At 33.7% G+C, this 15443-nt stretch overlaps 1 protein-coding gene across 1 annotated transcript in view; it reads right to left on the bottom strand.

Moving 5' to 3' along the window:
* The window catches only part of PIK3CB (phosphatidylinositol-4,5-bisphosphate 3-kinase catalytic subunit beta), a 74600-nt gene that overhangs the window by 6612 nt on the left and 52545 nt on the right, over positions 1–15443 (bottom strand). The window contains exons 16-21 of the mRNA XM_070946110.1: positions 11634–11777; positions 8962–9061; positions 6423–6601; positions 5475–5584; positions 4341–4419; positions 413–580 (exon numbers count right to left, since the gene is read on the bottom strand). Of these exons, the coding sequence (XP_070802211.1) occupies positions 413–580; positions 4341–4419; positions 5475–5584; positions 6423–6601; positions 8962–9061; positions 11634–11777 (780 nt within the window). The remainder of the gene's footprint in view (positions 1–412; positions 581–4340; positions 4420–5474; positions 5585–6422; positions 6602–8961; positions 9062–11633; positions 11778–15443) is intronic.

The following is a 15443-nucleotide window of genomic DNA, read 5'->3' as shown; positions in this document are numbered from 1 at the left end:
AAATATTTAGTAATTACAATCAATTTATTCTCTCTCTCTCTCTCTCTCTCTCTCTCTCTCTCTCTCTCTCTCTCTCTCTCTCTCACACACACACACACACACACACACACACACACACACACACACACACACAAACTTTTCAGGTGTAGAGAATATTACATGAAAATATAGATATATTTGCTAATGGAGTACTGTGCAATGTCTTAATGTATTTGTATTTGGAAAGGTAGCAACAGTGATTGCAAAATTTACAAGAGATTTGTTGTTTAAGTCTCTGGGCAGAGATACTACTGAAGATCAACTAGTTTGCACAATTCCTTTAGCTGTGACTTTCTCAAACTTCACTAATCTATCAGAAAACTGAAAGGTTGCTAAAATACAGGAGTAAAGTAATTAAGAGTTTTCTACATACCCAGTATTGTATTCTTTAAGCCAATTTAACAGAGCATCTTTGTTGAATGCAGCAGCTGCTGCAACATTACTGCTGTTGAGTTGAATATCTGCAATTGTTTCAGAAGCTGAAACCACCTCAATTAAACCAGAATAATCTCCAGTTGCTAAACAGCCATAAGGCAACAATCTGGAAAAATATGAATTTATAATTAAATCAGAATATTTGTATTTATTTAAGTTATTTGTCACATTTTAACTTCTACAAAGAGAGTTTAAATCAGTATGTTGTCCAAAATCAGTATTTAATTTTTTTAAAAAAGAAAAGAAAGAGGAAGCATTGTTCTGAATTTCTAATACTCTAACAACAGATGGTGCTATCTCCCTTATTTATTTCAAAGTACTACAACTGAATTGTTGGCCAAACACAATTTTAAAAAAAGAATGCATGAGGTTTCCAGAAAAATATAGTTTTTCTGTATAACTGCAGTTATTAATTAAATATTTGGTCCACATTTTTAATTTTTCTGTTTCTTCTCAATCCATTGTCCACTTAGGCTGATTAAAAGTTCTAGGAAACTCATTCACATACCCTTTAGCAATTTTTGGTTGATCCTAATAAATATAGGTTTTGGATCTTATTTGTCTGAGTGGAGTAGTGAAAGAGGTACTTCTTATAGATTCCTAGACAAGATTCTTGGCATATTCTTTTTTTCAACATACTGTAAACTATCATATTTTTAATCACATTATATTCTGCTTATCTATGGCAAGGATTGGCAACCTTCTGCCCTCTCCTACAGAAATCTCATAAGATTCAGCAGAAATTGTCATATCAGATTTCCAAAATCAGGCAACCTTCTAACACAAGATCTTGTGATACTGAGCTGACATGGCGCAGTGGTTAGAGTGCAGTACTGTAGGCTACTTCAGCTCACTGCTAGCTGCAGTTCGGCAGTTCAAATCATACCGGCTCAAGGTTGACTCAGCCTTCCATCCTTCCGAGGTAGGTAAAATGAGGACCCAGATTGTTCGGGGCAATATGCTGACTTTGTAAAAACCGTTTAGAGAGGGCTGTAAAAGCACTATGAATGGTATATAAGTCTAAGTGCTATTGCTATTACGTAAGAACATCAAATTCTGGACAATTTCAAGAATGTTTAAATAAATACATATATTTATTCTTGAAGATTGAGGTTTGGTGAGCATTCTGATGAACATGAATGCTGTACTGCCCACCTCTACTTTATGGAAATCGGAACTGAATTCAAAGTACAATTCATGACAATTTTAAAACATAAGTGACAAGTCGTATCTGAGGATTTTTAAAAAAACACTGAGGAAATCTACAGCATGAATTTAGCTGTAAGATCTTTAAGTTCTCATCCATCCTGCAATTCAATACATCAATATTGGCTTAAATCTCCTTTGTAGCTTTTAGCACTAATATAAAAAGTATATTTAAAAACATGCATAAAGTCTTCTGCTGGAATTAATTTTAATCCTTTTTTCCCCACTCTGGTCCAACACTTCCTAAGAGATTGGTAAGAATTACAGTGCTTATTTGTAAAATTGGGGGGGGGGGTTGTTTCCAAAATTATGGTAAATCAGTAACTGACTTCTGAGCAGTTACATAATTGAACTGAAAACATAACCACACATTTTCTCTGAGTAATATAGTTCCTAAATGACTCTTTTGCATTTAATTTATCCTGCTATCAGAGGCATAATTATAGAAGTTTTCTTATGAATACCTTATTTTTCTCTGCTGGGCTACTTGTTAATAAATATTGCTCTTATCTGTGTGAGTGATTACCATATGCCTGTTTGTTAAACTAAAATATTTAAGAGCTCCAGATTACCATCTGGTATGTTAGGGATATAATTTCTATTATTAAAAAAATGATTTTCTGTTTCTTTTATATCTTTTATAATTTATATTGAGAAAAGGCAAATTAGTTTTTCAAATGCTGCATTTAACTGACCATTTAAACAAGGACTAAGTAAATACATTAAACATTAACAAAGGAAACATTCATATGAAGTTGTTACTGCTGTTGTTAATTCTGCCTTTCTTGTATATGAAACAAAGTAGTGCGCATACCTAATACATCTTCCTATTTTCTTCACAACACCCCAGTGAAAGCTAGGTTGGGCTGAGAGAGAGTAACTGGCCCAAGGGCAGAAATACTGGATGCAGGGAAAGCACAGGAGCTCCTTAGAGAGTAGTATTTATAAATCAAACTGGGTAACGGCATGAGCATGAGTTATGTTGTCATGTTGAAGGATATATGAATAATGCAATCAGTACTGTTTTTATATCATTAGTAAAGGCATCAATAAATAGGCATTTTATTCTTTTTCCTTGGTGATTTATTTATTTACTGACTGACTAGCAACTTGGAAACTGAAGTACAATGGGCTGCATCATATTCCCACCACCAAAATGGCATCACAAAATATAAATTGTTCTGTTGCCATATTTAGTATTCCAACAGGACTTAGTATGTTAAACATAGAAAAATGGCTTTATTTTAAAAATGAAGATTGATGATTTAAGCAAGGATTTGAAAAGTTGTAAAGGGAGATTGAGCTTGATAGTTACACACATGATCTTCCAGATTTCTGAGATTTAATAAATAAAGTGGAATACAATAACAAATTCTTTCAAGAAGTCCATGTGCAAAAATAGGTTTCATGTTTCATGCTGCATATCAATTATTATAGTATGAACAGTTCATTTCAATAGATTTGCTAAAATTTGACTACAGGCCTTCTCCAATGTAAATGGACTTCTCCAACGTAAATTTGGCCTTCTCCAACGTAAATGAGGGACAATCAAGCAGAATAGAATTGGAAGTGACTTTGGAGGTCTTCTATTCCAACCTCCAGGAGACCCTATACCCATGATGGTGAACCTGTGGCACGCGGAGCCATTGTTACTGTGATGATTTGTGGAAAATACCCAAGTTAGGAAACTTTGTCATTGAAGACACAATGAAATTGTGAGTATTTTATTCCTAATTAACAGCACGATTACCAAACTTTATTTGTGGCATGACTGTAGAGATTGAGAGGGATTTTTCTATTTAATTCTATAATGAAAAAAATAACGCACATATCCAATTAGGAAAATAAACTGAAAATCTTATATTTAAAATATTTTTAACATCAAAGTCATCAAGAATATAAATATTCTTCCATGTTGCAAACTAAAGCTGACATTTAGATAGTTTTCAAACAACAACAAAAATAAAAATAAATAAATAACAAAATAACAGAGATAGAAGGGACTTTGGAGATCTGCTCAGATTGGAAAATAAATAAATAAATTGCCCAAAAATACCTATAAGGCATGCTGGGCTAAAAAAGAGAACAGAACATTATGGTAGGTAATGAAATATTGTTATATCTGACATTATATTAAAAACTAGTATCTTGGTTAATGGCTTCTTTTTATTATCTTCTATAGGGCAGCAATTGACTTCCTATTAAGGTAAATGTTCTCCTCGCACATATGTGCTAGTCGTTCCCGACTCTAGGGGGCGGTGCTCATCTCCGTTTCAAAGCCAAAGAGCCAGTGCTGTCCAAAGACGTCTCCATGGTCATGTGGCTGGCATGACTAAATGCCAAAGGAGCATGGAAAGATGGTCCCTATTTTTCTACTTGCATTTTTTACATTCTTTAAATCAGGATGCAACATTTTTGACATTATTGAAAATCTTTATTTGTAAAATTAAACTAGCACACTTGTATAGAATTTGTTCTTTGAAAATGGTAATGTATGCTTCTATTCCTTGTTAAGTGTAAAGAAGTATTTCTTTTAGAAATTATCTGAAGTTGTGAAGATAACTTTGAATCATTTTGTATGTCTTCAAATAAATAGTATTTAAAGATACTAGTAATACTAAACAATCTAAAAAACAACATTAAGAAGAAAATTTACTTACCGAAGGTCTAGCCCAGCTTCTTTCCAAAGTAAATCCATTAAACGTAACATCTGAAGAGTTAACATGTCTTGTCGTAGATCTGTAACAAAAATCAATAGATAGGATATGAAAAATAATTGAAAAATGTGCAATATATAGGTAGTCTGTCAACTGTGAAGCTGACCTGACCGAGGCCATTTTTGAGGCTTCAGTGTTGCCACACTAGAGTTGAGGGATAGGGGGGGGGAATAGAGATAGCTGGTGGTTTTGTAACCAAACCAAAATATTTTCTCACAGGTGGTCAAAGAGAGGAAGAGTAAAGTTACCAGGCAACCAGATAGCAATTTGATTGGACCATGTGATTGTTTGGGGAAGGGAAAAAACCTTTTAATTAGATGAAAACTAATTAAAAATTAATTCAGAGTCAGTTTTCACCAGCCTTTGCCAATATGATATATTCAATAAAATTGAATATTATTGAATATAATATTATTCTTTGAGGAATCTACCTGCCTCGGAGTTGTTTGTTATAGGTGTATTACTTGGAACCCTGACATTGTCCTTGACTTACAACAGTTTGTTTAGTGACTATTCAAAGTTACAATTGCTCTGAAAAAAATTGATTTATGACAGTTCTTCACTCTTATGACCATTGCAGCATCCCCATGGTCCCATGATTAAAATTCATATTCCCAGTTCATAAAATTCATGCATATATTTATGATGGTTGCAGTGTCCAAGGGTCATGTGATATCATCTTTTGCAACCTTCTGACAAGCAAAGTCAATGGGAAAGCCAGATTAATTTAACAGCCGTGTTACTAATTTAACAACTGTAGTGATTCACTTAACAAATGTAGTAAGAAAGATTGTAAAATGGGCAAAATTCATTTAACAACTGTCTCTTAGCAGCTGAAATTTTGAGCTCAATTGGGGTCATAGGTTGAGGTCTACGTGTGTATGGAAATTTTTCAAACATCTATAAAACATATTTGGATTTGTAAAAAAAATTATTATTTCTCAGACTGAATTTCAATATAATCTGCCTGAAATAATGCAATGTTCCACGACACCTGTATTTTTTTAAAAACAGTTTAAGGCTTAAATCTAACATTAAAATGCCAACAGTAGAAAATGAAGTTTTCTGTGTACTTACCATCTCCATTTTTAAAAATAATTCCCACCAAGTCAGCACCAAACGCTTTGTTACTGTATACTATCCATAAAGGCTTCATTTTTGAGTCCATGTATTTACATTTCTCTATACTAGAACAAAGGTAATAACATTTTTGGTGAGTTCAGTTAAAAGATTAATGAGCCATAAAAATGTATTGGGAAGAAATAAGTCTGACAGAAGGTTATTCTATAATGGAATTTTAGAACCTGGACAAATGCTTTTCAAAACGTTCATTCTGTTGCTTCAATATCAGTTACACTGGCAAACTGGCACATTATTTAAATAATTCTTGGACCCCTTTCTAGTGGCTACTAATACAAAACCTGAAATAGAGATGCATATTTACTTTGAAAATCCCTCTCTCTCTCTCTCTCTCTCTCTCTCTCTCTCTCACACACACACACACACACACACACAGAGAGAGAGAGAGAGAGAGAGAGAGAGAGAGAGAGAGAGAGAGAGAATAAATTGAATGTAATTTCTAGTGTAAAGCAATTCTAGCAGTTGTTACTACGTTCAAAACCAATTCAGTATATTTGGATGAGTGTTTTCATCCAAATTTTACTGGGTTTTATGTTTAAAAAGTTGTCCCATAAGCTACTATTGTGCATATTTTGATAACACCATTAGCAGTAAATTATTAATTTAAGCCATTACTTCTGGAAATGCTAAATATTTAACAGTTAATCCAAACTTCACTAATCCAAATTAGAACTAACATTTTAATCTTAAAACAACAGAGATTTGCTTATATGGCTAAGATGGAGAAAAAGAAAATGTCAGCTACATGTAGAAATGCTGCCTTATGCATGCCTATGTTTACTGAGCAATAAAGAGCAGAGAACTTAAAGAATTGGAGCCTTCTGGTTTTTTATACTACAACTTATAGTACAGTGTACATGGATGAATGAAAGTAGGCCATCTTACCAAAGTTCTGAAAGTAAGACCGATGGATTCAGAGGGGACTGGAGATGGGAAAGAGCCTCTCTGTATGCACTTTGTTTTAAACAGGTATGCATTGTATCCTTGCCTTTGGCTTTGCTTTGCTTCATGGCATTCAGCTTGATTAAGCTATTCAAAGTCTTCATCTTATTCAGTGCTTCAACCTGAAATAGATATTTGAAAATACTACTTTCTAGAATGAATGGATGGGTTCACAAATCATGCTAATTTGTGCTTTGTTTAATTCCGTTCGTTGTTGTTAGTCGCGAAGTTGTGTCCGACCCCATGGACAACATTCTTCCAGGCCGTCTTGTCCTCTACCATCCTCTGGAGTCCATTTAAGCTCACGCCTACTGCTTCAGTGACTCCATCCAGCCACCTTGTTCTGGCTACTCTGGCTTATTTAGCAAATATTGCTTAATCAAATAATAAATTATTAAGATGTATGAACTATGCATATGTCAATGGATGATCCAAAATACAGGCAATAATTTCTAAAATTAACACAACTAGAGTAATTATACAGTATTATGCAAACTTCTTTTAACAGCATATTGAACAGCATATTTAAAAAAAGCCCTAAAAAAAATCAAGATTATTATTTTGTTTTCCCCTCATATTTATCTTCACCATATAAAAGACAAGGTGGTAAATATATGGTAAATTTATAAGTACTTTTCCCTGAGCTGCAACAAAACCAATTCTAGCCTTTGACACATTTACAAAGGAGCAACTTTTAAGGGAGCCACGAAAGTGAGATTTAATGTTTGTTTCTTTTGGGCAATTGTAGCTAAATGTTAACTTCCATAAATTTTCTATCTCACATCTCCTCTTATCAATTAAATTTACACATGAGATAGCATTCTGCCAAAAGAATCTAACCATAAATTGAAGTAATGTTCTTGCTCAGAAGTACAGAGAATTCCCCACATGGCTACTTATTTTATTGGCAAGTAAAAAAATTAAATATATAAAAATATTAAAATAATTTACATTTGAAGACTTAGTTAGCAACATTTGTCAACTGTTGAACCGGAACCAAAGAAAATGATAGCCAAATATGATTCCAAGTGGGTGACCGGCATAGTTTTATCATGAAGCAGGAAGCCTTTTTCCCATGTGGTCAATAAAAAAAGGCTTTAATAGCAGGAGCATCTAATCTAAACGGATTAGAATGACCTTGACATAGCAACCAGGGAACAAAATTATCAGAAGAGAAATTTCCATGTTGGTACATTTACGTCTACAGGATGCAAACATGTCTGCTCTCTGTATCTATCAGGGTTCAAAAGCATAGTTAAAATGTAACAATTGTGAAGGTGACTGTGAGGAGCAAAATTTTTTAAAATGTCCAATTCATTTACTAGATTTATATCTGCCTGCTTCAGTGTAAATTAGTTTACATTCTCCATCTATTTCTCAGTCTTTGTGCCCTTAAATCTTGGATAAGAGATACAGAATCCAACCTTACTTTTGACAAATGTTGACTATTAATTATGGACCGACTAACAAACATTTTTCATGGTTGTTTCTTCCAATTTTGTTAAATTACTACCTCCTTTGTTTTAGAGTTCTAGAAACATAATGCTGAAGCAATGGATATGACCTTAGACCATGAACTGGAAGACATTTCTTAATATCCAGTGTGTTGATACTTTTACTACTAAAATAAATAGAACAATAATAACTTCTTTATAAATCTGAAACTTCAACCGGTGTTAATAAACTTGGAAAATACATATTGCTTAATAATTAGTATCCACTTTTATATTTTCAGTAGGTTCTGTAATGAAAAAAAGAATTTAAATTTTAGAATTTAAGACTTAAAACTTTCTTACAGAAGGCTGAGTCATTCTAAGCAGGATGCTGTGGAAACTGTACAGAGTTTGATTATAGAAAAATGACAAGAGAGTCTTGTCAGGTCAGCCATCTGTGAAAACCAAAAGATCCCTGCTTTTCTACTATTCTAGGAGCTGTGCAAACATTATAGGAGGGAACAAATTCAACCTGTGCTGGACAAACAGGAACTTTTTGAAGTATTTCTAAGTTCAATTTTTTCCGTGTTTGCACAGTTGGGAATTTTTTGCCCCTTCTTTGATTGCACTGACATGCACTTCCTCCAAAGTGCACCAAAAATGTCACAGCCCACAGAAAATTAAACTGAATATATGTAACACAGCTGTTAATTTTTAATGGTTTACTCAAGTATCTTAATTAATATAGATATTTTCTTATACTACAGGAATAGGTAATTATTTTATGAGGAAAAGATTTATACACTGATTGCAGGAGATAAATCGGGGAAAAAACCCTCTAAAAGAATTATTTTGCCAGTTTCCTAATGAATATTGTCAGCAGCATTGCACAACTGGTTAAGCAACAATTGCTGGTTATTTCTACAGATAATAAGACTACTGTGGATTTGTTAGGTGCTTTTTCAAAAGGGCCTGGCCTATTAAAGCATTTTACATCATGTTGACTTTGTGCAAATAATGTCAGGGGAAGGATTTAAAATAAGTAGTACCTGTTTGGAAAGAACTTTCATGTGAGGGACACTTCCACGACAATAAGCTTCCAATATCACACCAAACTGCAAAGAAACTGCAGGTATATGCATTTCTGATCTACAAGACATATATGTGTAAATGTATAACCATGTATTTTAAAGACATATTTATAATATATATCCAAATCAGAAGGTAGATGTGCAGCTCTTAAAACCCAGATTATGTTGTTACTGCTCTACAAATAAATAGATGCAAAGCCAAGTACACCCTTGCACATGGAAAGTTTATACCTATTAAAATACAATACACAAGCTCTTTGCAGCAGAAGTCAATCTAATCCCCCAAGTTAAGTCCTCTGCCTTTTAAATTCCCCACCTTCTAAGAAGGAACCTGTACAGAGATGAGTCAAAATGTCTTGTTGCAAAATTGAGGAAACAATGTGAGAAAAGAAATTCTGTTTTATGTGCAAGTTTGTGATGTTCTTGAAAGTTAGCTTGAGGAGAGCTCTGCCAAAATCATAAGACAGGTATTAGAAGAACCTCTTCTTGGGTGTTCCATTTCAAGAGAGGTCTGAAACTATTGATTACAGCAGCTTTTCAAATGATAACAACTTTATGAATTGGGTTTCAGTTACTATAATCACCAGTACACATGGTTGATTACAGGAGTGAAAGTCAAGATAACTTCAGAGCTACAGACTATGGCAGTATCGAAAAAGAGTCGAAGCATGACTTTTGGAAGATAAAGGTAAAGGAGAAGAAGGCATTTTGAAGGCACCAATTCGCTGCAGTTTAAAAGCCTGATCATTACTGTTTTGAGTCATTAATTGTGGGTAGGAATATTTGAAGAACAATCTAAAGCAGGGTTCTCTAACTTCGGCAACTTTAAGCCTGGAGGACTTCAACGCCTAGAATAGCTTTGCTGGCTGGGGAATTCTGGGAGTTGAAGTCCTCCAGGCTTAAAGTTGCCAAGGTTGGAGACCCCTGATCTAAAGGATCCTTTCTCTTTAATTATCTCAGCTGGATCAATGGTTCTTGAGATACTGGTTCAATGAGAGACAAAAAAAAAATGGACCTAAAGATTAATAATAAGACCTTATGATGCAAAACTATTTTGTATGGAAGGGAACAACACACATGGTTGTGGTTTTTATGAGGAACAAAAAAAGAATCTTTTCATATATTTTATCATAAATGTATAAAATATAAATAAATCTAAGACCGGTCCTCACTTCTAGTAGTAAATAAAAAGTTCACCCAATTCCAAAAAGTAAGCAGTGTTTCCCAAGTTACCTTGCTGCTTTTGAAGAACGGAACACATCTTTAAAGAAATGTTTGATAAATTATAAAGAAACTACCTAAAGAAACTATGTGGTTCTGCTTCTAAAGATATACTTTGAAAAAAACAAATATATGGAGAAATCATACAGGTAACGCAAGATTATTATCAAAATAATCTTCTTCTATATAATGCAAGATACTTGCAGACTAAATCCTTACTATTCTCACTGCAGTCTGTCATAGCAGTTCCGCCTTCATGGGCACCATCTCTCACAAGCCCTTAAAACTCCCTTGATAAATTCATTTTGGGATGTGAGATATGAAAAGAGTAAAATTAGTTTGATAGGCTCCAAAGGAGCTCAGTTTGTACTGGAAGTGTTTAAACTCTTCTTGGCTGAGATTCATATTTAACTCCTTTTTAGAGTTTAGTTGAGTCCCTACAAGTCATTCCCTTCCACTTGATACAAAGCCAATTTGTAAGTTTCATTTTCCAAGTTTCCTACTCATTCCCAGTGCAATGCTGTACCATGCAGCCAGTTACTTAAAACTGAAATATCTACTTGGATTCATATATTTTGTTACTGGCTTAAGGTACTTTTTCTTCCAGCCATTCTGTCTTCTCTAATCTTGGTTATCCACTTCAATTTTCATGGGCCACAATTTCCCAGAGCTATGAATGAACTTTCACCAACCTTAGGCAATATGCCAAGGACACAAAGATACAAATAGACCTGTCAATCTTGCCTAGAAACATGTTTTTGACTTGCTTTACTTATCCAGTGTGCTAGATATCTAGGATAACAGTCCTACAGTGTCTCCACTCAAATGGGATCATATTGAAACACTGAATCATATTGTACTACCTGCTTTATGCTGACACTCAGCAAGAATTGTTATCATTTATGGTCAAACACTTTCATTCCCTTTATCTCCAGCTGTTATAATGAGATCAATGTCACCCAAAATTGCTTTACAAAATACAGCAATCTTTCTTTAAGCAACTCTTAGCTATTTCTTCCCAAGTTTGGTTGATCATTCAACTATAGATGGTTTATCCAACTGACTATATTTATGCATTTACATGCATTTTTTATTAATTCTTATTAATATGTTTGTATTTAAGAATTGTACATAGTATATCTATCTGGAATTCACTTAGTTACCATTGACTATGGCCTATGGTAAAAAATAAGCCATTTTCTCTCTGTTTGAAAAGAAACCACAATTGAAGCATTTTTTAAATGTCATCTACTTTTAAACAAACCAATTTAATTGGATAGCGAAAACATAAATTATACACATATGATATAAAACAGAATAACCAAATATAATACTTAGAATGAATAGAATCCCCCCTCCCTACCTATTTGCTATAGGTGTTTTGTATAATGAGTCATTTTAAGTCTTACCTCAAATGCCAAAACAACATTTGTCCTATCCTTCTGTTTGCCAGGGCTTTCTCTAATAGGAATCTGGAGAGAGCACAATCAAGAAAAGCTTCATATTTCAAGACCTGCACAAGCTGCAGGAGATACTGAGCAAGTTCTTCATCACTAGAAATAGGTTAGAAAAAAGTAGATAAACTAGTGGAATTCTGGATAAATTCATTCTCAATTTTATACTATTTCTACATTGTTTTCTATAAAATGTTCCCAATACAGAATATAATAAACTAAATTAAAATCAGCAATAAAACAGTACGTATGTATATATTTACTGATTTATAAAATGTATTTAGCTGCCTAAAACCGAAAGAATATAGCCACCTTCTTAAAAATTATGTGTTAAGAATAAGATAAAAATCCAAAACTTAAATTAAGAACAAAACACAAAACTAAATATTTGAAAAATTAAGACGTGGTATCATGACAGGCAGTGCTGTGGAGTCGGAGTCGGAGTCGAGGAGTCAGAGGAAATTTTGGGTACCTGGAGTCGGAAGTACAAAAAACTGAGGAGTCGGAGTCAGAACATTTATCTCCCGACTCCATAGCCCTGACATTGTTGTGGAGTCGGAGTCGAAGGAAATTTTGGGTACCTGGAGTCGGAGTCGGAAGTACAAAAACCTGAGGAGTCGGAGTCGGAACATTTATCTCCTGACTCCACAGCCCTGACGGACAGGTCAAAAAGTGACATGTTTTTGTCAATTTCCATAATGTCATGATTGTAAGAGCCATTCATGCTTCAGGGAGCTCGCTAATCTAAAGGAGGCGGCCTGCTACAGAGAATGCTTCATGTTGAGTTCTCTTATGCTATTGTACTTGTCCTGATAAGATATATATATTATTAAGGTATAGAGTAGAAGATGAAATAAAGTAGTAGAAACATGAAATAATGAAAGGAATGGTTTGCAGATGATTTGGTATTCATTATAGAAGAACCGCAAATAACAGGCCCTAAATTATTAGAACAGATAGAAAGATATGGAAAAATCTCTGGTTTGAAAATAAACACAGATAAAACAAAAATCTTGGTGAAAAATACAACAGAAAAATAAAACAGAGAGATAAAAGAAAAGTTAGATATACAAGTTGTGAAGAAAGTCAAATATTTGGGAGTACATCTAACTTCAAGATGTGCAACAATAAAGGAAGAAAACTATTATAAATTAAAACAACAAATTAAAAAAGATTTGGAAAAATGGAAGAATCTCCAACTATCACTTATGGGACGGATTGCATTGATAAAGATGAACATACTACCAAGATTGTTATTTATATTCCAGATGGTGCCAATAAAAATTGAAAAGACATATTTTCATAATCTGAATAAGATAATGACAAAATTTATATGGCAAGGGAAAAAAGCAAGAATAAGTTTGAAAATGCTACAAGACATGAGGTTGCGAGGGAGATTTGGTTTACCAAATTGGGAATTATATTACCAAGCAGCAACATTGACATGGCTGAAAGAATGGATTGAACTAAGAAATATAAGGTTGTTAACATTGGAAGGGCATGATCTGCAACTGGGTTGGCATACTTTTTTGTCGTATGGTAGAAATAAGATACATACATACTTTCATAGACATTATATAAGAAATGCATTGCTATTGGTTTGGGAGAAAGTTAGAGATAAATACTATGTGCAAATACCAATATGGTTATCAACGATGGAAGCTTTAATACACCCAAATGTCTTTAATTTTGGAAATATTGTTAGATATAAGGATTTGTTAATAGATAAGGGGGAATTGAAAGAGAAACGAGAACTGGAAGAACAGGGGATTGAGACAGTTTGGTATATGTATTTGCAGATAAGAACAAGATATGAAAAAGACACCAAGTTACGTGGTTTTTATTTGGAAAAGACTGAGTTGGATAGGATACTCACAAGGAATGGAAGAAAATTTAATAATTTTTTAAAATAATTTTTTGCTATATATTGAATTGGAGGAGGAACAGATAAAAGAAACAATGATAGCTTGGGGAAGAAATTTTGGACATTCAATTGAGCTTGAAAAATGGCAACAACTATGGAAAAGGAACTATAAATTAACAATGTCCACCGCATATAAGGAAAACCAATATAAAATGTTTTATAGATGGCATATGCCACTGGAGAAGTTAGCAAAAATGTTTAAAGATAAATCAGTGAAATGTTGGAAATGTCACCAACTACCAGGATCCTATTATTATATGTGGTGGACATGCCCTGAAGCAAAGAACTATTGGAATAAAATTAAAACCTGGCGGGAAGAAATGTCACAATTATGTATCGAATTCAAACCAGAGTTGTTCTTTTTGGGTATCCTACCTGACAAAATTAAAAAGGAATATATTTATTTGATTATACACGTAATAACAGCTGCAAGAATTTATTTATTTATTTATTTATTTATTTATTTATTTATTTATTTATTTATTTATTTATTTATAATTAAATTTATATACCGCCCTACTCCCGAAGGACTCAGGGCGGTGAACAACCAGAAAGTAAAATATACATAATACAAATGTTAAAAACCATTTAAAATACATTAAATACTTTGGCCAGATTTAAAACACCTGAATTATAAAACTAATTTAAAAACAATTAAAAAGGGAGGTTAGGCCAGACCAGCCTGCTGGAATAAGAATGTTTTGAAGGCGCGGCGGAAAGTGCGCAGATCCGGGATCCTCCGTATCTCCGGGGGGAGCTTGTTCCAGATAGCAGGTGCCCCCACAGAGAAGGCTTTCCCCCTGGGGGCCGCCAGTCGACATTGTTTATGCTCAAAATTGGAAATTAGAGAAAATACCTTTGGAAGATGAAGTAATTTTTTTTTTAATTTGATTTATATTATATAAGTAATAAAAAAGATTTTAGATTGTGCAGAAATGAACCGATTAACTGTTGATTAAAGATAGGGAAAAATCAGAATACTTTAGAATATGGAATTATTTCTACTATTGGTTGGAAAAAAGATATAAATGATTAATTTTATAACAATGTGTAAAAATTTGATGGCAAGAATATGGTTGTAGGAATGAACTTTTATAGTGGTTTGATTAAGATAGAAGAAACTGTTGGAACAAGAAGAATAAAAAGAACTGAAGAAGTTAACACCGAGATGTCACAGGGGAGGGATGATTGATGTATTAAATGTTTGTTTGTCTTAAAAAATAAAAAACTTTAAAGGAAAAAAAAGGAATGTTAAAAGGTCAGGCTGAAGCGACTGAATACAACTCTTCCCCAATCTCCTTTTTGAAAATCTGAGTGACCATGTGCAGGACCTCCCAGTCCAAGAATGCAACCAATATGTAAGATGAATCTGCATATAGATAACCTGAATTTCTCCTTAGCCAGTTGTCGGTTCCTTACTGAGCAGCTGATGCAAATTCAAGAAGATAGCAATAGCACTTAGACATATATACCACTTCACAGTGCTTTACAGCCCTCTCTAAGTGATTTACAGAATCAAAATGATCTGGTAAAACAATTCTGCTGCAAATGATTCACAAGAACAACCAATTTCTGTCCCATGTTATGGCCTGATACCATTTAAAAAGATAATCTATCTTATCCAAGATTTTCTGTAGTTGAAACCTAATCATCTTCTTAAAAACCTTACCAAGAAATGGCAAGTTGGAGACTTGCTGATAACTTTCTGAGATGTTCAGACCAAAGAATCACTTTTTGCGGACGAGATACACTATCACCTCCTTCAAGGCAGGCAACAGACCTCTCTCATCTCTTTGTTCCCTGTCTGGATGCATGTATCATTACAAGGAGAAAATTGTAAT

This window comes from Pituophis catenifer, unplaced genomic scaffold (genome assembly GCF_029215685.1).
Source record: "Pituophis catenifer annectens isolate HBS135680 unplaced genomic scaffold, rPitCat1.0.hap2 SCAF_6, whole genome shotgun sequence".
Lineage (NCBI taxonomy): Eukaryota > Metazoa > Chordata > Lepidosauria > Squamata > Colubridae > Pituophis > Pituophis catenifer.
Note: the sequence above shows the minus strand (reverse complement) of the source record. Positions and strands in the feature narration are given on the sequence as shown.